Source organism: Pelobates fuscus, chromosome 2 (assembly GCF_036172605.1).
Source record: "Pelobates fuscus isolate aPelFus1 chromosome 2, aPelFus1.pri, whole genome shotgun sequence".
Taxonomy (NCBI): domain Eukaryota; kingdom Metazoa; phylum Chordata; class Amphibia; order Anura; family Pelobatidae; genus Pelobates; species Pelobates fuscus.
Window position 1 is genome coordinate 302,932,075 of NC_086318.1, and position 25,674 is coordinate 302,957,748.

General features: G+C 40.6%; 1 protein-coding gene across 1 annotated transcript in view; it reads right to left on the minus strand.

Moving 5' to 3' along the window:
- Positions 1-438: 438 nt before the first annotated feature.
- Positions 439-25,674, minus strand: part of SLC35F1 (solute carrier family 35 member F1) — a 427,384-nt gene continuing 402,148 nt past the window's right edge. The window contains exons 6-8 of the mRNA XM_063443481.1: positions 20,208-20,260; positions 14,733-14,887; positions 439-4,310 (exon numbers count right to left, since the gene is read on the minus strand). Coding sequence (XP_063299551.1) covers positions 4,086-4,310; positions 14,733-14,887; positions 20,208-20,260 — 433 coding nt within the window. The 3' untranslated portion in view covers positions 439-4,085. The remainder of the gene's footprint in view (positions 4,311-14,732; positions 14,888-20,207; positions 20,261-25,674) is intronic.

Genomic DNA, 25,674 nt, shown 5'->3' on the forward strand with positions numbered 1-25,674 from the left:
GTTGCATAATGACAATTCTGTGAACAATTTACGTTTGTCGTAATTCTGTGCATAATTTACATCTGTCTAAACTTCAGGCTGCCTAAATGGCATGTGCTGGGCATGCAACTAAACCCCAGCACACAATTGCCAATATCTCTGTATGTGCAGTGTTTCAAACAGAAACACTGCACATTCAGACTACAACCACCATGTTCACTTCAAAAAGCTGAAGTGGTCATGGTGGTCCAAGTAACTCTTTAGGTAAATCCCAGCAAGGTAATAAGGCAAAATGTAACTCATATGCTCATTTCATTTATTTCAAATGTATGCATAATGGTTTATTTAGTTGTCCTTTAAAATAGTACATGACACTGAGTATTTCTAATGGAAATATATAGCAGCCAAATGTAATAGTCAATTCTTATAGAAGAAAAATAAAAACCCAAATTACAGAAAGACATTTTCATAAACTCTTTTTATTTTTTGAAAACAATTTACAGGCATTACATTGCCACAGTCAGTCCATTAAGGAACATGCAAATATCAAAAACAGAGAAGGGTTTGTTCTTCACGTTGATACAAGACCTCTGTACTCATGAAACGTTTGGTTTGATTTTGTTTGCAAATTGTATCAGACGGAGTGTGCCCTCCCACCAGGGTATTAATGATATCCTTTCCAAAGTTTAAAGGGCATTTAGTTTCATAGCTAAACGGCTTAAAAAAAAAAAATAGCACTGCTCCTGAAATGTAAGTAACTCAACTAAATATAAAATAATTTGGATTGTTCACCAAATTCCATCTCTGTATGACGGTGTAGTGAGCGTATGATTTATTCCAGTTTAATCCCAGCCTACTAGATTGGGCAAGCTACCTGGAACATATTGGTAAAGTCTTTGACCAAATCCAATAATAATTGACTTGAGATGATTTAATGTAAGGGTCGGCAACCTTTGGCACTCCAGACATTGTGGACTACATATCCCTTGATGCTTTGCCAGCATTATGGCCTTCAGAACATTATGGGAGATGTAGTCCATAACATCTAGAGTGCTGAAGGTTGCCTACCCCTTTCCTCATTGTACATTTTGCACAGTGATGTATATACGGTATATGCCCACATTTTATGATACATATTGTAATATGCCCAATATTTTAACTGCACAGAGAATTCTATGGACAACCCTCTTAACCATAAACACCATAAGAAAAACCACAGGTTTTGGATTATAAACAAACCCTATGATGTACTATAATAAGGTAGATATAGAAAAAATGCTGATAAAAAAAATGCTATCTATAATGAGCGGAGGTTTTTACACAGTCAATGGGAAAACTAATAAACTGCTGGTGGTTTATCATGTTATCCTATGGCTCAGTAGTATAGGAATTGGTGCATGGCACTTGTCTGGGCCAGTTTATCTCATAGAGTTTGATCATGATGTCATCTTACACTCTCCCATACGATCACTTTATGTGGCTAGTCATGGTGCAATTAAGGATATCTCTAGAAATACTGGTTTTAAAAACTGACATGAACTTGGCAGGCCACTTTATGGTCATTTTATTGCACCATGAAATCGACAATAGTAACAATTACCTATACACACCATTAAGACAAGAAAAAATGGTGTCTCATGTAATTCTTATATTCCTTTTACTTATCTTTCATTTTTAGGAGAATATTTAATTTGATAAAATATTTTATTTATTTTAACAGATCGAAAGAATATGTACGTAGTACATAGGAAACTGCATATGTTGATGATGAAGAGAAAAGCCGTTTGTCTTGCTTGTCATAGAAATTGCATGACATTAAGTTTTGTCAGCTAATCCAGGACATGATCATAACATTTAATTATTGTTGGTAAACTTGGTCCAAAGTGAGGTCACAAAGCAATTATAGCACTCTATTATCGAAGGGGAACAGGTCTTGATCAGCCCAACAAGTCCATGAACAACTGTACTTTACTGTATATATTCTCTTAATGATAAACTTCTTGCATTGTTTTTTGGTCACAACCAATAAAATGGACTGAAATGCCAATACTGGTTTGCAAAACCCTTCCTTGGGTTTAATATGACGTATCAATGTTGATCAACATCCCTACGTAGCCGTATCCCTAGTAATAATATACATGTAAAGAAGAGATTATTGAGACCGACAGGGTACAATGCAGTTATTACTTTTTAATGGAGAACAGTCTATGCACCTACTAAAATACATATAAAAAACAGTATTGTGTACAGTTTGCAATGCCACTTACTATAATAAAATGCTGAGTAGACATGAAAAGCAGACCTGATGTGAAAATCACAAGATCACTGCACTATATGCCTTAAATGATAAACTATCAAAAAACGTCTATTCATTTTGGTATTTTAAATAAATACTAAGTGTTTGAACTTGAGTTTTTATGTAAACACTTCAGATAAAAAGGTCTGAAAATGTTAGTGCACCTAGCACAAACTTACAAAAATTCCTAGAAGTGAAAGGCTTTTTAAGAATCTGGTGGAATTGAAAATATTACAAATGAGCAATGATGTTGACAAGAGCAGTGCAGAGTCATAGCTAGGTGTAAAACAGGACCAGAAATATATTATGGACCTTAATAACCATGAAGTTCATTTCTATGATTCATTTGTTGTTACACAGCGTATGCTTCAGGGGTTCCTAACTCAGATCTCACGGATGACCCAAGCTCTGTTAATTGCTGGTGAACCTTGACTAATGATTTGGGGACCACTGTCATTAAACAGGGCAAGTTTTTTAAAGTTGATCCCTCATAATGGCCACCAGTAACATTTTTTGGAAAATATCATTTGATCTTCATGGTGGTTACTTCACTTCAGCAACTTTGTCCCACTTTCATTTCAGGGTCACCTTTAAATCTTATCCACTGCATTGTGTTGGGTTACGTTAGGTGATGGCTTTACTGAATACAAAATAATCTGGATTCTGGCTTCTACCTTACACTCCTGATTGATGATTGAAAAGAAACAGATGATTCTTGCTTAGAACAGCTTCTTAACATACCATTTATCATTATATATCATTATTATTTAGCATATTGGACAAAAACGTAGTCAAATCTTAGAAACCTGACAAATCTAATTAAGGGCAACTAGTAATATAGGAATGTTCTTGTGGTGCGAAAATACCATGGCACTATTTGAAATATTACTACAGTGAAGAAACCGCATAGAATCTGGCAGTGCAATTTGAAACAATGTGACAATTACTGCAAATTTCTATTGATGTGTAGCTATTGTGTGATAAACTGTAAGATTACAATGTGGTATACCACTGACATTTAGATTGCCGTAGAAAATATAGGTGTTTTGAAGACAGTAAACCCCATACACTGGACAGCATGCCAAATAAATCTTTGTGGAATGTGTTTTTATGGAATCAGCTTAATGTACTGGTGTAAGTAAACAAAGGCCTAGACCTATTGATGTCATCTCTGCGAGGCTGTCAACGTCAATTCAAGGCCAATGTCTGTAAAGTCATAAATGTGATTTTGACACATATAGTAATTAGAAAATAAAGCAAAGCAACTTAATTATCAAATTTTAAAAAGTGAATATATAAAACAATACGCTAGAAAACAAAATGACATAAACTTTCTGTCATGAGTGGTGCAAGAGGTCAGACAGCTGGCAGTGTACTTACAGGAATATTAAAAATGTTTTTCATATATTGAGATAGCTTCATGAATGCGACCACGTGGCAGTGTGTGATAACAACAGACATGTTCTGAAACCTTATGCTGTGATCTTGGTAAAATATCACATGAGGACATGTGAAAAGTAAAATGTTGAGGTAATATCACCTTTATTTTCCATCTTTTTCTCTACCCTCTCCAATGTTACTTTCTCACAATTCTCAGAAAAAAACCTGTGCAGCGAGATCTAACTCAACACACTCAAGTTGTTTCAGAGGTTGACCACTGCTTGATGATTCTTGCTTCTATTCAAACCATTCCATGCTTTAAAGTCCCTTCGTGTAACTGTACCTGGTAAATACCTTTCTCTATGCACAATACAGAGATAATGAACAAACAGATGCCACTGAGTCCTCAGTGGGTGATAACTTTTTGACTTTAGGCAACTCTAATGTGTGGTTCCTCCTCTGTTTCTTGGCTTAAACTGGTGTATGTTACAGAGGGCTCATGTTGTCCACTTGCCGGTAGTTCTACTACTGGTCCTGATGGATTGCGGAACTGCTTGTACACTCTTGGGTCTTGGGCGACATATGTTGTTGTTGAAAAGTACAAGAGCAGTCCAATCAGGATTGTGAAAAAGGACAGAAGGTACAGCGCTGAAAACTGAAAACAAATAAAAAACAAAACAAAAAATGATTAGACCAGCAAATCAGTTAAAATGTGTAATAAAAGCAAAATTATTGACCTTCACAATTAATGCAAAACATTGCACTTTGTAAATAAGTAGGTAGCAAGAAAACCAATTATTCATAAACATATGTTATAAAGTATTAGTTAATTAATTAGCTTATATCTCAGGTGCCTGTAGGCACTGAATTCTCAGCCAAGCATACCTCTCTCACCCCATAAAAAAATAAATATCTCTCTTGTTTCCACGCTCTGCAAATTAGAAAATGCAATTACTATCTAGCAAAAAGAAAATGTACATAACAAGGAAAGAAATTCACATTTGTATGCAGGGTAGGTGCCCCTTGCAGACAGGTGCCTGAAAGCAACTACGTACAAATCCTGGCTGCTTCTCTGAAATGTTAACTACAATAACTAACTACACCCATAAAAAGAATCTCAAAATGAGACGAATGCTGCATGGTGCGAATATAACACAAGTTAAAGGGTCACTATAGATATCCAGACCACTTCAGCTCATTGAAGTGGTCTGGGTGCCGTGTCTCATTGAGAAACTGCAATAATTACATTGCAAGATTTAGACTGCCTCTAGTGGCTGTCAATCAGACAGCCATTAGAGGCACTTCCTGGTGGTTAAACGACTTTTGGTCGCCTAGCTCAGGGTCCCCAACCCTTGGGTCGCGGACCAGCGCCGGTCCACAAGAATTTATTGCTGGTTTGCAAAAGCTTTCACCCAATTATACCGTCGGGTGAAAGCTTTGCGGACTGGCATTAAATTGCAGCAAGATATTTCCCCGGTGCTATGATCTTATGATTATAGCACCAGGAAATGTGCCTCCCTCTACCCTGCCGGGCTCTGCAGGACTGGAGGGGAGATAATAGATCTCCCTCTCCGACCCCCTCGCAGTCTACTGCTGGCAGCTGGCAGGGGAGGCAGGACCCGGGGTAGCTCTAACCTGCAGCTCCGCTGGGTTCTCCTCTCACGAGCTTGGAGCATTGCCACGGTTACCACGCTCTGACTCTTGAGGCTGCAACATTTTACTCTTACCTCCTGGACAACTAGGACTTCCCCATCGGACCACCAGGGATTGCAGGGAATGTCCCCCCTCCAAGGCAAAGGTAAGCAGGGAGGGGGGATATAAAAAATATTGTTTTATTTTTTTATTAAAAATATATTTATTTATTAATCTACCCTCCAACCCCACAGACCCACAATCATTCTCCCCTATACACACACAATGCCCCCATTCATACACACTGCCCTCCATACACACACTGCCCCCATACACACACACTGCCCCCCCCCCCCCCCCCCACACACACACAAACTGCACCCCTCACACACACACTGAATCCCTCACACATACCATTGAGTTTTATTTCTGGCTGGGGTGGGTCCGCAAAATATTTCTCCTCTTTTGGCCGGTCCCCAGATGCTTAAAGGTTGCCGGACACTGGCCTAACTGACTCTGGACGCCCTCACGCTCTGCACTATTCACTGGCAGTTAAATCCCCATGGGAAGGCATTGCATAGATTTTTCCTATTAGGAGGGCCTAATGCGCATACGTCACTCGCCACACATGGGTATTAGCCGTCCCATTGGATGATGTTGTAGGGGTGGAGTGTGAACCCAGTGCCGAGGGTGATCTACACTGGAATCGGGTAAGTGCTAAAAGGGTTTTTAACCCTTGCAGAGCCTGGGGTGGAGGTGAAAGAGAGGTGGGAGGGGACACAGAGGGCACTATGGCGTAACAAATGCAGAATTGTATTCCTTACACTTTAGAATCCCTTTAAGTTAAGTTGGTGGTCCATGGTACGTCTTGTGACTTGACATGCATTCCTTAAGAAGAGTTGATTGCTAGGATTTCTGACAGTTATCACGATCGGGCGGCTTCACCTTCGCCTTTAATACCATAACTCTCCTTTTTCTAATCCATTTTTTATGCCAATTTTTCTCCTTTATGAATGACGAGAGTTGGAGAACTTGGTGGAGTTGGTTTACACTGTACTACCTATGTTGCATGGAGTCTCCTCTGCCACTCGCGAAGGTTGTTTATTTTTTTGTCTATTCTTGATAAGTCACATGGGATGTGTGAACTCGGGCCACAATAGGCTAACACTGATATGTTTACTTCATGTCAACTTTTCATGTGGCTTTATTTACAGTTGTACCGTGTCCTTTTTGATGTACTATATCTGATCCATTCAATAAACACTGCTTTAAAAAAAGAAGGTGAATTTAATATTATAACGCAGTATAAGATTTGCTCTAGTTTTGACTCACTTCTAGTGGACACATTACGTCTCAGCATAATAAACACAGGCCACGAGGATGTCAGTGCTGCCCAGCCAAGATAAATGATACAATGGTTGTAAAAGTGCCTATTATACAGATTTTAAGTACATTAGCTCTTGGTGTACACTCCACTAACACATTCTTTCCAGCAATTAATGCATACCTCACACTGCATGAGAATGAATCTGTTACAAAAGAGCTTTGTTAATCAACAATCTCTTACAAAATTTTACTGACCAGAGTTGTAACTCCTACTGAGCGAATGTTTTTTTTTTTTGTTTCTGTCTTTTCTTCTTAAAATTAGGGACAAAGAATAAAGGCCTTTTTTTTGCCGGATTTTTGCATGAGAGGCTTTGCTTGCTTTTTTGTGCTTGGCAGCAGGCAAACATTGTTACGGAAAATAGTTTGACTGTGTTTTTGTGCTTTAGTTTCCAAATGTTCTGCTAGCAGATTATGGTTTCTTTCCACCTGGAAGATTTGTTGGAGATTTTCTATTATTTGGGCAAGGCCAAGCATATTTTACTGCAGCAGAGCTATTGTGATAGACATTTTTGTATTTTTAAGCCAGTTGTGGTACGGATTATACTTACTCTGTTAGCCACTGTGATAAGAGGAATTAGGGGGTGCTGTAAATATGCAGCATGCTGTGCATTCCATATTTTTAATAGTTGATGTGAAGCACAACATTTAATGCAGTTGTCAAAATTTCTAGTTTGACATTGCAAGTTTAACACCGACATCAACAGATCTACTGCTTATACTAATAAAAACAAACGTGATGGTTTAACAGGAATTATTATGAATCTCCAGAGCTTTTGGGCTGCAGTTGGTCTAGGCAGGCGTAGCAGGACCAATATGGTTGGACTAACATGTTAATGATCTGCATAAGGCATAAACACATAACAAATATCTATGAATGCTTATTTTAACCTCAACTGGAGGCTGAGCGTATTTTTTGTGGTTTTTGTTTGCTTTTGTATTGTTTACAGTGTTACACCTCATGTGTGCCTAATAAGGGGTAATTCATTTGCAGAGACTCATAAGAAAACTCTTTCCTGACTTAGATGAGAGATTCTGACCTTAAGTTGAAAGCCGCATTATGAAATGTTAGAATAAGCTTAACCACATGCTTCATCAGTTTACTAACTGCATTGTGAACACAGTGCTAGAAGGGCCCATCTGCCCTGCCAAGAGACAGTGCTCACTGCACTGAAGCAAGATGTATGTGGGAAAGATATGCAATGAATGGGGATAAATACAAGTAAGAGAAGAAAGTACGTGACGAGGTAAGTTGTTATATACAGGATAAAATTAGAGAGAGGTGGTTTAAATGTCCATTCCATTGTCCAAATAAAAAATATAAAGAGTAAAACTCTGCTATTTCTACCAGATGGTCTCAGAGAGGCCATTTTATTGGTACAAAACAATGTTTTGCCACACTAGTCTCCCAATGCTTTCCTATGAGAAACCATTGGATTGACTGAGAGTGTCTAACTCTTTGACATCAGCCAAGGAGGCAGAGCTTCCACTGCGGAGACCTGGGCTGTGAGGGAGAAAAGTTAAGTAAAATATATTTTTACTCACAGCAGGTTGGGGCTGGAGAACAAAATGGACACCAGGACACTATATCATTAGAAATACACATTTGTATTCATAATAGGATAATGTTACTTCAAGAAAAAATATATTAGAAGAGTATGGCTGTGATAAATGAGGACAGCAGAGTCTATTAGTTTATCCCTTTTAATAAAATAAAGCTACATCTGAGCAGAGAGGGAAATAATTTGAAATATACACGTGGCCCTTGATTTATACTCAAGTAAACATTTTCAGGAAGTATTTGTCTTCTTTTCAACGCAATAAACTCTGAGAATTTCTTATAGTGTAAATATGTATATTATTCTAATTACAGTTTCTCTTTAAGGCATGTCATTCAGTTGCAGCACTAATAAATCAAACTGAGTCCTTATTTACCCAGGATCAGCTTAAAGAGGTTTTATGAAACCTGAAATTGTTTTGTCCCTAGTGCTTTCAATCCTTGAGCTCTAGGGAGTGATTGGTTTACTGGTGTAATTATAGTGCAAGGAGTGAGCTGTTGATCAAATAAATAAATAATAAAGACTACAGGACAGCAGGCAAAATATACACAAAAAGGCTGAAGGACTTATAATGTATATTGTCACTCTCCCAATCACCGAGTTATCTGTTCACTAAACAGTGAATTGGGGAAGCTTTAAAAATTACTTTTAAATTATTGGAGATTTTTTTTCTGATCAACTTTTTTTAACCACAATTTGCACAATTTGACTACTTTTTTGGGGTCAAGCGGGTGGCGCGCTCTCTCTTTCTGCGCTAAGCCCCGCAGTACATGGCTTAGGAGCTTCCAGCTTCTTTCCTGGAATAGTGGAAATAGGCCCGGTGGATCTAAGGTAAGATGTCAAACCATTCTAAAGCACACTGTAGGGGTAATAACGCTTGATCCTTTAAATGCATTTAGCACAATTAGGGAGGTTTGCTTTGCACACTGCAAATACTTTAATACTATTTCTGTTTTGTATGAGATACATGCCCTCAATGGAAATGACTGTAAAACACGTTTTCATGCTTAAATGCATTATCCCAATGTACTATATTAGTTTTAAAATGCTAAAAAAAAATGTGAAGAACATACATGGTAGAAGCAAAATTTGGGGGTTTGCACTAGGGATAAACCGATTGCTGGTTCTGTCGATTATTAGAGCTGATATTCTGCATATTTATGATAATCGCTTTGTAATTTTCTGATATTATCGCTGACTTACTCACCTCTCCCAGTCACCACACTCTGTATCTTGCACCCAAAAACTCCAGCTGCCAGCCAATGAGTCGCCACGTTCTGATATCACTGTAATCTACTGTAATGTACTGGGCTGGACCAGTACATTACAGTGATAGGAGTGTGGTTGATGAAAGCAATGACACGCCTATCAGTAACAACACTGTACATGTTGGGATCTCACTGACAGCATGTTCAATTAATGCACGATTTGTGTAGAAATTGTGTTGCTTTTTCAAAAATGTTAAAAATGTATAACAGAATATTGGCACTGGTTAATGGGAAACTATAGTACCAGGAAAACAAACTTGGTGTTTTTTGGCACTCTAGCTTCTCCCTCCGTCAAGCTCCCCCCCCCCCCCCTTCCCCTCCATCAAGCCAACTTCTCTAGTAAGTTGCAGTGAAAACATACACACCATGTGCATTGAAAGCATTAAAACAATCTTTTTGGCAGCTTGGCCTGCTGAGGTTCCCCCAAGATCTGCTATACTGAAAACCTGAAATACTGCACCAGTTACCCTTTGAAATTAACAGGCACATGGCTATGTTCGTATAATTTCAAGTGATAAGACAGAGGAGATACTTTCCTACATGTGACTCTCTTGTTCATAATCATAACAACTTCACTGCATGCGTGTAGTTGCTGTGATTATTTCTGTAGGGACTGCATTTCACATGTTGCCAAGTGTGAGTAACGGAGTGATATATTCGCACTGGCAATGTGGGCCATGGGTTTTATGGTGGAGGTGCATCCTGATTGGGTAACGTTTTCCATTCCTGGCCATTTGCAGGAGAGTTAGTGCATTGAGAGGAATAAGTTGTCAGCCCTTAAACATAGACATATACACAACACCACACACAGAACACATAATATGCCCCAGAGAGCCCAGATACATAAAAAATATACACATACGCAACAACATAAATCACTGATGTTCATACAAAATATACATACACAAAAACACAGACAGCCTACATACTAAGTACATAGACAGCCCCTACACAAATAGCACCAGATACAACCCATACACATGCACAAACAATGCACACACTTACATGAAGATAACACCATAAGCAGTTCCCCCCACATACACCAAACAATCCACATACACACAGCTTAAATAATGATATAGACAGCCTAAAACCATGCATAATGCACACAATACCAAATACATACATAACGCCATATTCAGCCAACATATACACATACATACAATTCCACAAAACTGCGGTAACAACTATTTGCAATGCAAACAGAATTCTGTAACATACACACATATTAGTTAAATCAACAAATTAACTTAAATCAGCACATTTTGTGCACAACACAGATCATCACAGGCATAGCATATTGTACAATAATAATCCTACATAGTGATACAAAAGAAATCTTAGTGATACACTGAATCTTTTACCTCCTAATGAAAAGCAGCCTTAAAAAAACAAACAGATACACGTGTCAGGTTCACGTATGTCTGCTCTCCATGGTGCTGAACAGTAGAATTACATGCATATTAAATTTCATATAATAATTAATTAGCACATTTGAGTAATACTGATCTAATGGGTAGACATTGAGAGCAAAATCTCCTGAATATTTCTCAATTTTATTACTTTTTTAATTAAAACCCCAGGAGCATTTAATTTTCAGAGGCAATATAGTGACAATACAGTAGAAAATAATACAATAAAACAATGACAATGGCTTGTAAAACAATTTCAAACCTTTACAATGTTCCTAACAATTAACCTTTCCTTGTGTTTTATTCTCCCTGTAGTATATTACTATGCTTAATGAAACATTATAAAAGATTAGGTAAGAGAATGGAATCTATGCTCTAGAACAAATGATGATTTTACAAAAGCGAAACAATTGCTGCATGTTGAGATCAAGTCATGCTTCTCCCCATGGATATATAAAAGATGAAAACCTGCTTTTCAGCTGATGAAGGACATGCTATCTAAGGTGAAATTGATAAAGTTAGAAGTAATAGACTTTATGGTTCACCGCTGCTTCATTTTGCCTGCTGCCTGTACAAAAACTAATCCAATTTGTCCAATGAAAGGGGCAACTACTCACTCCCTTGGTTCTCAATGAAGAAGCATACACATCATATTACTGTGACTTTTATTACTTTTGGGACTCTGCAATACACAAATGCACATGACACACTATAGTGAGTTTTTTTTATAGCTGTGGAGCTCTGTGATACATTCATACACACCGCACATAACTGTGAGTTTTATTGCTGTGTAGCTGTGTGATACATTCATACACAGTGCCCTTTAATGTGAGTTTTATTGCTGTGGAACTGTGTAATACACTCATACACAGTGCCCTTTAATGTGAGTTTTATTGCTGTGGAACTGTGTGATACACTCATACACACTGCACATTACTGTGAGTTTTATTGCTGTTGAACTGTGTGATACACTCATACATAGCGCCCTTTAATGTGAGTTTTATTGCTCTTGAACTGTGTGATACACTCATACACAGTGCCCTTTATTGAGAGTTTTATTGCTGTGGAACTGTGTGATACACTCATACACAGCACCCTTTCATGTGAGTTTTATTGCTGTTGAACTGTGTGATACACTCATACACACTGCATATTACTGTGAGTTTTATTGCTGTTGAACTGTGTGATACACTCATACACAGTGCCCTTTATTGAGAGTTTTATTGCTGTGGAACTGTGTGATACACTCATACATAGCGCCCTTTAATGGGAGTTTTATTGCTGTGGAACTGTGTAATACACTCATACACAGCACCCATTCATGTGAGTTTTATTGCTGTAGAACTGTGTAATACACATATACACAGCCCTTTAATGTGAGTTTTATTGCTGTGGAACTGTGTGATACATTCATACACAGTGCCCTTTAATGTGAGTTTTATTGCTGTGGAACTGTGTGATACACTCATACATAGCGCCCTTTAATGTGAGTTTTATTGCTCTTGAACTGTGTGATACACTCATACACAGTGCCCTTTAATGGGAGTTTTATTGCTGTGGAACTGTGTAATACACTCATACACAGCACCCTTTCATGTGAGTTTTATTGCTGTAGAACTGTGTGATTCACTCATACACAGTGCCCTTTATTGAGAGTTTTATTGCTGTGGAACTGTGATACACTCATACACAGTGTACTTTAATGTGAGTTTTATTGCTGTGTAGCTGTGTGATACACTCATACACAGTGCACTTTAATGTGAGTTTTATTGCTGTGTAGCTGTGTGATACACTCATACACAGTGCCCTTTAATGTGAGTTTTATTGCTGTGGAACTGTGTGATACACTCATACACACTGCACCTTACTGTGAGTTTTATTGCTGTTGAACTGTGTGATACATTCATACACAGTGCCCTTTAACTTGAATTTTATTGCTGTGGAACTGTGTGATACACTCATACATAGTGCCCTTTAATGTGAGTTTTATTGCTGTGGAACTGTGTGATACATTCATACATAGCGCCCTTTAATGTGAGTTTTATTGCTGTTGAACTGTGTGATACACTCATACACAGTGCCCTTTAATGGGAGTTTTATTGCTGTGGAACTGTGTAATACACTCATACACAGCACCCTTTCATGTGAGTTGTATTGCTGTAGAACTGTGTAATACACATATACACAGCCCTTTAATGTGAGTTTTATTGCTGTGGAACTGTGTGATACATTCATACACACTGCACATTACTGTGAGTTTTATTGCTGTTGAACTGTGTGATACACTCATACACAGTGCCCTTTATTGAGAGTTTTATTGCTGTGGAACTGTGTGATACACTCATACACAGCACCCTTTCATGTGAGTTTTATTGCTGTTGAACTGTGTGATACACTCATACACACTGCATATTACTGTGAGTTTTATTGCTGTTGAACTGTGTGATACACTCATACACAGTGCCCTTTATTGAGAGTTTTATTGCTGTGGAACTGTGATACACTCATACACAGTGTCCTTTAATGTGGGTTTTATTGCTGTGGAACTGTGTGATACACTCATACACAGTGCCCTTTAATGTGAGTTTTATTGCTGTGGAACTGTGTAATACACTCATACACAGTGCCCTTTAATGGGAGTTTTATTGCCGTGGAACTGTGTAATACACTCATACACAGCACCCTTTCATGTGAGTTTTATTGCTGTTGAACTGTGTGATACACTCATACACAGTGCCCTTTAATGGGAGTTTTATTGCTCTTGAACTGTAGTATACACTCATACACAGTGCCCTTTAATGTGAGTTTTATTGCTGTGGAACTGTGTGATACACTCATACACAGTGCCCTTTAATGTGAGTTTTATTGCTGTTGAACTGTAGTATACACTCATACACAGTGCACTTTAATGTGAATTTCTTTATTGCAAGTTCTGTTTAACCCCTTAAGGACACATGACATGTGTGACATGTCATGATTCCCTTTTATTCCAGAAGTTCGGTCCTTAAGGGGTTAATTAAGATTTTCTTATCCCTTGCTATGTTAATAGCTTGCTAGACCCTGCAAGAATCTCCTGTATGTGATTAAAGTTCAACTTAGAGATTGAGATACAATTATTTAAGGTACATTACATCTGTTTGAAAGTGAAACCAGTTTTTTTATTCATGCAAGCTCTGTCAATCATAGCCAGAGGAGGTGTGGCTATGGATGCATAAAGAGAAACAAAGTGATTTAACTCCTAAATGACACTGAATTAAGCACTGAAATTGCAGGGGAATGATCTATACACTAAAACTGCTTCATTTAGATAAAGTAATTTAGGTGACTATAGTGTTCCTTTAAGCTGCATTGGGAAGACAGCAGGCCTTGTAAAGACAGCAGACAAGAGAACCACAGGTTTTGCAAGCTGTTTTTAGATATACCACTAATTAAAAAAGACATAATTAAAGGCATACAAGTTTTCATTTGGGGTTTATCTACTAAACAGTGATCTTTTAATTATTTTTTGCATTTTGGCAGTGGAGTGTACACCTAAGCAAAGTTCAATTTCAGTAAATGTACCCATAATAATATAAATAAAAGCAAATGCAAATTGGGGGAGTAAAATTATTAAGATAAGGGTCATAGGGAAAGCAAAACCAGAAAAATAAAAACACAACATTGACAAATTAGTTTAATATCATTTTACTAAACATATTGACACTTTTTTTGTTTTACCAATATTAGATGTTGTAAAAAGGTCCTATAGGCCAATGTCCTCTATTTTCGGCTGAAAACAATATGCATCTCTCCTCCTCTTTCCGCAAATAGAATTCTTTCTCACCTTATAATTGAACAGGAACAGCCCACAGAAAAAGGTATAGAGTTCTGCTGTTAGTGAAGAAAGGTTGATGGCTGTGGCACTTGTTTTCTTAATCACCACAGGCATGAAGCTGTACAGGCCAAACATGCAGGCTGTGTATCCCACGTACAGCAATCCTGGGAACACAGAAGATAATAAACGATATAATTTAGAGAACAAAAACAGACATTAACTTCAGCACGGACACAGTCTTGGCCTAGTTCTCAACATACCACCCAGCATTCAGAGTGGGATTACATCTGTCATGTGTGTCATGCATGAGCTGGTATGAAGCCAGCCATTACTGAGCAACCAATCGTGCATACACTAGTATAGAAGCTATGTTTCTATATGGTGTGAAGAACAGAAGCATCTGAGGGTTAAGTGAGAAGGTTAAGTGAGAAAGAAGAATATTAACATTCAGCAATACTGTGTTGGAACCTACGTATATTCCATGCTTGTTTCAGATATACAGTATGTATGTGTATATACAGTATCTCACAAAAGTTACCCCTCACATTTTCGTAAATATTTTATTATATCTTTTCATGAGACAACACTAAAGAAATGACACTCTGCTACAATGTAAAGTAGTAAGTGTACAGCCTGTATAACAGTGTAAATTTGCTGGCCCCTTTAAAATAACTCAACACACAACCATTAATGTCTAAACCAATGGCAACAAAAGCGAGTACAATTCTAAAAAGAATCATTCCCTAAAACTAACCCACTGCACATTCTTACTCCATCACCTTTAACCTTGAAGCCAGGTGAAGACCATAATCCAGCAAGGAATGATATAATGGCACTTCTGTATGTCAATAACATGCAACAGTCTGAGTGCACGGAATTCAGTTTTGTAAAATGTCTGTCATAGAGTATTCTGCTTTCTCCTTGTACAAGACAACATTCACCATATTAGCACATGGCTCTTGCAATCTATATGTGCAAGACAGTATTCTTTCCTCTGTTTGAATGATACAAACACTCCACAGTCCATCACTGAGAGCATAGGCCCTGAGAAAATGACAAATTCTACGACTCATTAGTCAATGGAAAACCACACTCTGTCTCTGTGATTCTATAATTTAACATTATGTCACAAGCCAATCAAACTATCCCAATGGACATTGCTTTATCCCTACTGAGCCAAACTCTTTATACAACCTTTGGTCTATTTTTCCATACAACCGAACCCAGGACTGCACATTAATTTCAACATGAATGCAATTTATTGACATTTAAATCAATCTCTCCTTCCAAACTATTGAGTGTGTTTAACCAGTAACTTGATTTCATGAGTTTTTTGGGGGCGGAAGATCTTTTAGCACTGGTGTAATGTACTGAAATCTGGGTACGTTCCATAACAATTTGAACTTTGAATGTGGTAACTATGTACCATATTGACTGAACAGGCTCAAGTACGCTAATTCTGTTTAATACCATTTTGTCCTATGTCAGCTGGTCATTCCATTTAACCATCTCTTCCTCACACTCAATCCACCCATGCCACACATGACATTCACTTCCTGTTCAGGTCACACTAATAATAAATTGTAATAGTATTCAGAAAACTAGAATAACACACTGAACTTGTCATCGATCAATGTAAGGCAAGATTTATGATGCTTAAAAATGCATTTTCTTTTCTTTAAGATAAAATGTGATGGCGAGGGTGAGACGATGTGTCAGTGGGAGAAAACAGCTACATAGCTGTAGTTCTCTGATGGAGTTTAATGATGTGGGGATGGAGATAATGACAGTTTTGCAGCAGCTTCAGACTTTAGTAGAAGGGCAGTTTATAAAGGGAGTACTATGCTTAATGAAGTTTGATTAGCAATTTAAGTAACGTAATGTTAATACTGTAACTCTAGAAAACAATCTGATTATCCTTTTATCCAGAAAAAAACTAAATTGGACGATGGACCAGATGTATTTACGTTCTCTAAATGTGTGCACAAGAGACTAAAGCTAAGATAAATCTTAAACCAACTTTATTGATAATAATTTCAAACAATTTAGCAGAAACACAGTTCTACTCTTATGATTAGTGGTTATTTTACTCTTTAGAAAGGCATCTGTGACTTCTCTGAAATTTACACCATTGATTAGAACATTGAAAATCACCTAAAATGAGATACTTCAATTTACTTTAAATTGATATTAAAGATTTAGAAAATGGCATCATAATTCAGTTCAGGCGAACGTTTCAAATGAAAAAGGGAAATAGAAACATTGTGTTATTTTTCAACTTCTCTGATTATCGGGTGCAAAGGACAGAACTTATAACAGTGATTGAGGGGCCCAGTTGCAGGATAAAGAGGTGTGGACTTGTCTTTATCTTTCACTCCATGCAAATTCATATTTGTTGAATACAGGGATAAGTAAACTTAATATTAAAATTCCGGGGAAGTTACAACTTAATCCCTTTAACCATTTCATGTCAGGATTTCCCTATATCCTGTTTTGAAGAGGTCAAGTAAAGCTATACAAATATATATTAGATCACTCATGCACAAACAAGATGATACACAATAATACTTAAAAGAATATATGACCCTGACCTTGAGGCCCGTTGCCTATTCTACTGTCAATTTAGTACATCTAGAATTTGGTACATGTATCAATGCACGGCATATATCAATGCACTGTATTTTTGTTTTATACTCACTTAGTTTCATTATGACATATTGCACTTTTATTTTGACTACTTCATGTTCTCAAAGTAAGCAGAAGATCAAAGCAGCGAGATGAAATAGCTGTCCTTGAAATCTTTTGCTCATTCCATTTATTATTGACATTTAGAGAAAGTAACATGAGATGAATTCCACATAAAGTTTCCATTTGCATATTTTGAAAAGTACATCTGCACAAGTACTTGTCTTTTTATTATCCCATTCCTTAACCCAGGCTTCTTTTCGTCTCCAAATAATTTGGCCTAAAGAAACCTGTAAATTGCTACTCTTTCTTTTCTTAGTCCACTTTCACTCCTTATATATTGCTTATTTAATACATTTCCTTGTCTTGTTTCAAAGTCTCTGTCATTTTCAGAAACTTTAGTTTAAAAAATGTAGTTCTCTTACTCATGTCACAATATTGCACATAACGAAGGGCTCATATGTTGAGTTAAAAGGGTATACCCACATCAACTCATTGCAATGGTTATGGCAAGTTGGGTCATAGGTGGCTTTCCATAATTTTTCTGATTTGGAGCTATATGACAAACTACTAGGCTTTCCCAGCACCAATAGCCCACCCCACTACATCTACAATTATAATTCTGCACACTGGCGGATCCGGGGGGGAGGGCAACGGGGCAATAGCCCCCCCAGGGCTCTCACTGCCGGCTAATGCAGGGCTGGCACTGTCCAAGCACCAGCCCTGCAATGTGCCTTCAAGGACCGGAGGGGAGATCAGAGATCTCCCTCCCCGGTCCGCAGCCGGCAGGGGAGGAAGAGAGGACCGGGTATTTTAGCCTGCAGCTCCTCCGGGTCCTACTCTCGCGAGCACAGAGCGTTGCCGCAGTTACCATGGCAACGTTCCGTATCACTGCTCTTATGCCCTACTACAGCCCCATATCCCAGCAGTTCTTAAACGGTTTGACTACTTACTCTGGGAGAGGTCCCGGCACCATAACCACTACACAGAGCTGGAGTGGTTAGTGTGCATAGATTATTTCTTTAAATACTCAAGTGCCCCTCCTAGGACTAGGCTCTAGATCCACCACTGATTCTGCATAAGTTTAGATTAGACAGCAGAGGCAGATCACTAGAGCGGTACTAAATCCTAAAATAAATTGTTAAAAAGGTACCCAAGTTTTTAGATCAAAAAGCAAAAACAGATATATGAAAGGTTGAACTTGATGGATTTATATATTTTTTTGTTTTGTTAATCAAGATTACTTTTTATTATTTAAAAAAACACTACAGCGTAAGGAATAGTGTATTAACGTTATAGTGTTCAACAACCAATATAGGTGTCCACTTCCCTTGCAAGGGTTAAGAGGATAAGTTTTACTTGCCTTACCTCCTGAGGCACCCTGTTCTCCTTGCTCCCCCACAAAAACATTGGGAGGCTAGTGTGAATGTGTGGCAATATGCTGCCAATCAGGGCCGCCATCAGGGGGTGACAACCATAACGGTTGTCACGGGCCCGGCGGCCCTGGGGGCCCAGCCGCCCGGGCCCCACGTGTAGCGGCGGATTTGCAGACGGTGCAGTTGCACCGGTGCCCGCACGCTGATGGGGCACATCGGGTGGCCCACGCACTTAGGGCCACCCGATGGGCCCCATATCTTCAGGGGCCCGGTCAGCGCTGTGGCCCCCCAGGGGCCCAGACCCTGAGCTCAGTTAGGGGCCCCAAAATTTCTGGTGGCGGCCCTGCTGCCAATGTGTGGCAATGAGGGTCACTTGATTTATAACAGAGTTTAAATTGGTAATAGCTTCTAGAAGCTGTCTTCCTGACAGCCACTAGAAGTGTGTTAGCTCTGGAATGAAAACATTGTCACTCCTGCAAAACAGTAATATTTTGCATTGCAGGGTTAAAATGACTGGGAGCACCCAGACCATTTCATTGAGATTAAGTGGTTAAGTGGTCCGGCTGTCTCTTTGAAGGGACACTGTAGGAACCCAGAACAATTCAGCTCATTAAAGTAGTCTGGGTGCTGTGACCGTTTTGCACTTAAATGTAAACATTGCAGCCCTGAGTCTGCCCTCTGTGACAGGCTATCAGACAGCCACTAGAGGGCTTCTGGAATCCAAACCTCACAGACCTCCAGCGTCAGAATTTCCCCATAGGAAAGCATTGAATAATGCTTTTTCTATGGGGAGATCTAATGCGCGCGAGCTGACATCGGCGGGGGAGGAGCATGGGCGGAGCCTGACCCAGCGCCGAAGGACATTGGCTCTGGATTCAGGTAAGTGGTTAACCCTTTCAGGCCCGCGGGAGGGGGGACCTAATAACCCTATACTGCCAGGAAAAAGGGTTTGTTTTCCTGGCACTATAGGATCCCTTTAAATCCCTACTCATATGATATTCGGATGAGGGACAGCAAATAGGGCTCATCAGAATATGCAAGTACGTATCATTCTATATTTTTGGCTAAATGGACTTCAGTATTTAGCATGCAGAAACAATATCTCACGATATAATTGTACTGCATAATTTGACAGAATTAGGATCTCCTATTTAATGTGCTATGGCCAACTTGGTTTATGGTCTTTATGCTCATTTGGACCTATTGCAATCAGCGCACTATCCTTTTATATTTCCCTGGCACAATAATTTCCTTATGGAGCTGTTCTCCTCGCAGATAAGCCAGTAGGTGGAGAGCTGATTTAAGAAATGTTATGAAACAGTCCTGCTTTTGACAGATTCAAAACACTGTGAAGCTTCCCTTTATTCGATCTTTTCATTGTTTAGTGGAGCATTATTTACGAGACAGTATTAATATGCCTTACCTATTTGCCAGTCCCATGGAACCTTTAACAATTCCTTGTGTTCCATTATCGCTCTGAAAAGAAAAGATGTTTTATATTAACTACACAAAGCTGTAAGTCAAGACGAATAAAAATATTCAAGTCAAATGCTAGAAATGAACACTAGCTTTATAACAATATCTCCTCATTATTTTTTCACGCAACTTTAATCTATGGGGTTACATGTATACGTGATTATATATTCAAGGAAAACCATTTTTAAAACAGATTTTCTGAATTTTATAATAGATACAGGTATAAATGTCTTCAGACACTAACAATAAGATTTGAATTTTTATTCAGTTTTTTTCATTTCTATGCCAAAAGAAATATTAATTTGCACATTCAATTTCATATTTCGTAATAAATAAACTCCATACCCAGAAGGTTCTCAGACTGTAAGTGATGTGAAGCAACTAAAGACAAGGGAATAGAACTCATGCACCATAATTTAGTGCTGTAATATAGTGTGTATAATGTGTATTATTATACATTGCATTCATAAAAGAATAATATTGTTATGTAAATTACCTCCTTATTTTTAAGATCAGAAAACACTGTAAAAAGTCAACCCAGAGTGTGAGAACATCATGGAAATACTAAACAAATGGTAAATTGTATATTAATAGGAAACATTAGAGAACTTTACCCTTTGGTCCTTAAAATCTACAACACTGTTATCTAACCATTGACTCATAAACAGTTTGTAAATTAAATTTTTCGTGATGCTTGATCCCTACAGATTATTGTATTGTTAGACGTGTCTAAATTTTGACCTGTTGGTGAGTTTGTTGGAATTCTACAACTCTGAATCTCCATAATGGCAAATCATGAAATAAAGGAAACTGCCAATGTATGAGACATTTGATTATAGGCACATGTTTTAACCATTTTGGTTTGCCTGAATTGGCATCCACAGAGGAATTGCCAGATGAAAAGGAAGAGGCTTTGATGATTACTTGGCCTTTGCACCTTTAGGTGATCATCTTCAAAATCATAGAAAGTGTGTATTCTTCCATTTCCTTAATTGTTCAATTCTGCTACTTCCCCACCCTGTCTGTTCTATCCCCCATGTTGCCCTTCCTAATTTATTTTCTTTACCCCACCTCCACTATAATGTAAGCTTGTTCGAGTAGGCTCCTCAATCTATTGTTCCTGTAACAATTTAAAACAGTTAATTTCACCCTTAACAAATTGTAAAGTACTGAGGAATAAGTTGGCGCTATATAAATGCAAACAATAATAATATATAATATTCATTTTGAGTTATACAAGTCAAATCCATATACCGTATATACTCGAGTATAAGCCGACCATGGGCGGACTGACCGGTCGGGCACTTCGGACATGGTCCGAGGGCCCGGCCGGGAGGGGGGCCCGCCATCAGGGGGCCCGGCCGCCCCTTTAAATGCTGCAGCCGCCTGAGCGCTCTCTTAAGAGCCTCAGGCGGCTGCAGCTTCTCCCCTCCCCTGTAGCTGTGCGGTCCGCGGTGCCCGGCCGCAGTGATAGGAAGGTGCTCAGTGTGCACCTTCCTGTCAGTCCGGCCGGGTACAGGAAACAGAAACTTCTGTTCCGCGCGGAACAGGAGTTTCTGTTTCCGTTACCCGGCCGGACTGACAGGAAGGTGCACACTCAGTGTGCACCTTCCTATCACTCCGGCCGGGCACCGCGGACCACACAGCAGCTCGGCCACGCTACAGGGGAGGGGGTAAAAAGAGAGTGGGTGGGGGTGTTAAAAAGAGAGTGGGAGGGGGGGGGGTTAAAAAGAGAGTGGGAGGGGGGGGTTAAAAAGAGAGTGGGGGGGGTTAAAAAGAGAGGGGGGGTTAAAAAGAGAGTGGGAGGGGGGGTTAAAAAGAGAGTTGGGGGGTTTAAAAAGAGAGTGGGAGGGGGGTTAGAAAGAGAGTGGGGGGGGGGGGGGTTAAAAAGAGAGTGGGAGGGGGGGTTAAAAAGAGAGTGGGGGGGTTAAAAAGAGAGGGGGGGTTAAAAAGAGAGTGGGAGGGGGGGTTAAAAAGAGAGTGGGGGGGTTAAAAAGAGAGTGGGGGTTAAAAAGAGAGTGGGGTGGGGGGGTTAAAAAGAGAGTGGGGTGGGGGGGGTTAAAAAGAGAGTGGGAGGGGGGGTTAAAAAGAGAGTGGGAGGGGGGGTTAAAAAGAGAGTGGGTGGGGGGTTAAAAAGAGAGTGGGGGGGTAAAAAGAGAGTGGGAGGGGGGTTAAAAAGAGAGTGGGAGGGGGGTTAAAAAGAGAGTGGGAGGTGGGGGGTTAAAAAAGTGGGAGGGGGGGTTAAAAAGAGAGTGGGAGGGGGGTAAAAAGAGTGGGAGGGGGGTAAAAAGAGAGAGGGGGGTAAAAAGAGAGTGGGGGTAAAAAGAGAGAGGGGATGTAAAAAGAGAGGGAAGGGGGTAAAGAGGGGAGGGGGTAAAGAGAGAGGGAAGGGGGTAAAGAGGGAGGGGGGTAAAAAGAGAGAGGAAGGGGGGTAAAAAGAGAGAGGGAGGGGGGTAAAAAGAGAGAGGGGGTAAGAATAGAGAGGGAGGGGTAAGAAGAGAGGGAGGGTGGGTAAGAAGAGAGGGAGGGGGAGTAAGAAGAGAGGGAGGGGGAGTAAGAAGAGAGGGAGAGGTAGTAAGAAGAGGGGGAGAGTAAGAAGGGGGGTAAGAAGAGAGTGAGTAAGAAGAGGGTGGGAGTAAGAAGGGGGTAAGAAGAGGGGGAGGGGGGGGTAAGAAGAGTGGGAGGGGGGAGTAAGAGGAGGGCAATTTCCCCCTCCCCTGTCCGCAGGCACCGTGCGGGCAGCCGGCAGGGGAGGGAGGAAGAGAGGACCCGGGAGCTCAGCCTGCAGCTCCTCTGGGTCCTTCTTGCGCGAGCACAGATCGTTGCCGCCGTTACCACGGCAACGTTACGGCTCTTGCGAGAGTAAACTCTAGCCCTGGAGCTACGGGCTAGAGTTCACTCTCAACACTGTGACCACCAGGGATTCCCATAAACACACTGCCCCCACACACCATACACATTCACACACTGCCCCCCATACACACACACTGCCCCCACACACACCATACACATTTACACACATTGCCTCACACACACATACACTGCCCACCCATACACACACAGCCCCCCCATACTGACATTGCCACACACATACACAGCCCCCTCATACACACATTGCCCCACACACCCTACACATTCACACACTACACCCCCTCACACACACTGAACCTTTCACACACACTGCACCCCTTACACATTGCACCACTGCTCCTATACCCTACTACAGCCTCATATCCCAGCAGACCCCAGGTAAGTTGTCAAACTGTTCTTAAACGGTTTGACTACTTACTCTGGGAGGGGGGCCCGGCCCTCCTGGCACCATAACGACTACACAGAGCAGTAGTGGTTATTGTGCATGGATTATTTCTTTAAATAATCTACAAGTGCCCCAGTAGCCAACAAGCCAGCCCACAGGCCGGCCAGCCAGCCAGCCCACAGGCTGGCCAGTAGCCAGCCAGCCAGCCCACAGGCCACCAGTTAGTCTTACAGCCAGCAAGCCCACAGCCTGCCAACCACAGCCAGCAAGCCACAGCCTGCCAGCCAGCAAGCCGCAGCCAGCAAGCCACAGCCTGCCAGCCGCAGCCAGCAAGCCCACAGCCTGCCAGTCGCAGCCAGCAAGCCCACAGCCTGCCAGTCGCAGCCAGCAAGCCCACAGCCTGCCAGTCGCAGCCAGCAAGCCCACAGCCTGCCAGTCGCAGCCAGCAAGCCCACAGCCTGCCGGCAGTAGCCAGAAAGCCCACAGCCTGCCAGCCGCAGCCAGTAAGCCCACAGCCTTCCAGCAAGCCCACAGACTGCCAGCCAGCAACAGTAATTAAGGTAAGAGGAACCAACTTGGCCTAGGTATCAGCGAGCTATGTTGTGTTGCTATATTGTGAATAGGAACCAGAGTGTTGGAGACCCCCCTCCAGGCCCCATTAGACTCCATTGTAGTCTCTAATGGGACCTGGAGGAAATTCTTTCTAACACACTCTCTAAAGGACACTGAGATAGCCTCTGCTAGAATGCTCCCCCCCTCCATGGCCCATTAGCCCTCAATTGTAGTCTCTACTGGGGCCTGGAGGCGACTGTTTCCAGCAGGGACACTGAGATGGCCTCTGTTAGAAAGACCCCCTTCCAAGCCTATTAGACTCCATTGTAGTCTCTAATAGGGCCTGGAGGGGATTCTTTCTAACACACTCTCTAAAGGACACTGAGAGAGCCTCTGCTAGAAAGACCCCCCTCCATGGCCCATTAGCCCTCAATTGTAGTCTCTACTGGGGCCTGGAGGCGACTGTTTCCAGCAGGGACACTGAGATGGCCTCTGTTAGAAAGACCCCCTTCCAAGCCTATTAGACTCCATTGTAGTCTCTAATAGGGCCTGGAGGGGATTCTTTCTAACACACTCTCTAAAGGACACTGAGATAGCCTCTGCTAGAAATACCCCCCTCCATGGCCCATTAGCCCTCAATTGTAGTCTCTACTGGGGCCTTGAAGGGATTATTGCACTTTTGTTCCTTGTGTCTAAAGATTGTGTAGGGTGTGGCTGGAGGCAGTGCATGGAGGCGGGACATGGGTGGCACTTGCTGCGGAGTATAGGTGGGGCCTGTAAGGGGGCCCTTGATTTATTTTGCCCGGGGGCCCTGAGGGTTCTCAGTCCGCCCCTGAAGCCGACCCGAATATAAGCCGAGGCCCCTAATTTTACCCCAAAAAACTGGGAAAACTTATTGACTCGAGTATAAGACTAGGGTGGAAAATGCAGCAGCTACTGGTAAATTTCTAAATAAAATTAGATCCTAAAAAAAAATATATTAATTTATTATTTATTTACAGTGTGTGTATATAATGAATGCAGTGTGTGTATGAATGCAGTGTGTATATGAATGCTGTGTGTGTATGCAGTGTGTATATAATGAATGGAGTGCAGTGCGTGTATATGAGTGCAGTGTGTGTATGTGTGTATGTATGAATGCAGTGTGTATGCAGTGTGTGTATGAATGCAGTGTGTATGCAGTGTGTGTATATAATGAATGCAGTGCAGTGTGTGTATGAGTGCAGTGTGAATGCAGTGTGTGTATGTGTGTGTGTATGGATGCAGTGTGTATGCAGTGTGTGTATGAATGCAGTGTGTATGCAGTGTGTGTATGAATGCAGTGTGTGTATATAATGAATGCAGTGCAGTGTGTGTATGAGTGTGTGTATGAGTGCAGTGTGTGTGTGTGTGAGTGCAGAGCATTGGTGGGGGTGGGCATTTTATTAATTATTATTATTTAATTATTATTGTGATATATATTTTTTTATGTTATTATTTTTTTATTATTATTATTTTTTTTATTATTATTTTTATTTGTTTTTTCGTCCCCCCTCCCTGCTTTTTAGCTGGCCAGGGAGGGGGGCCTCTCACTCCCTGGTGGTCCAGTGGATGGGCTGTAGGAGGG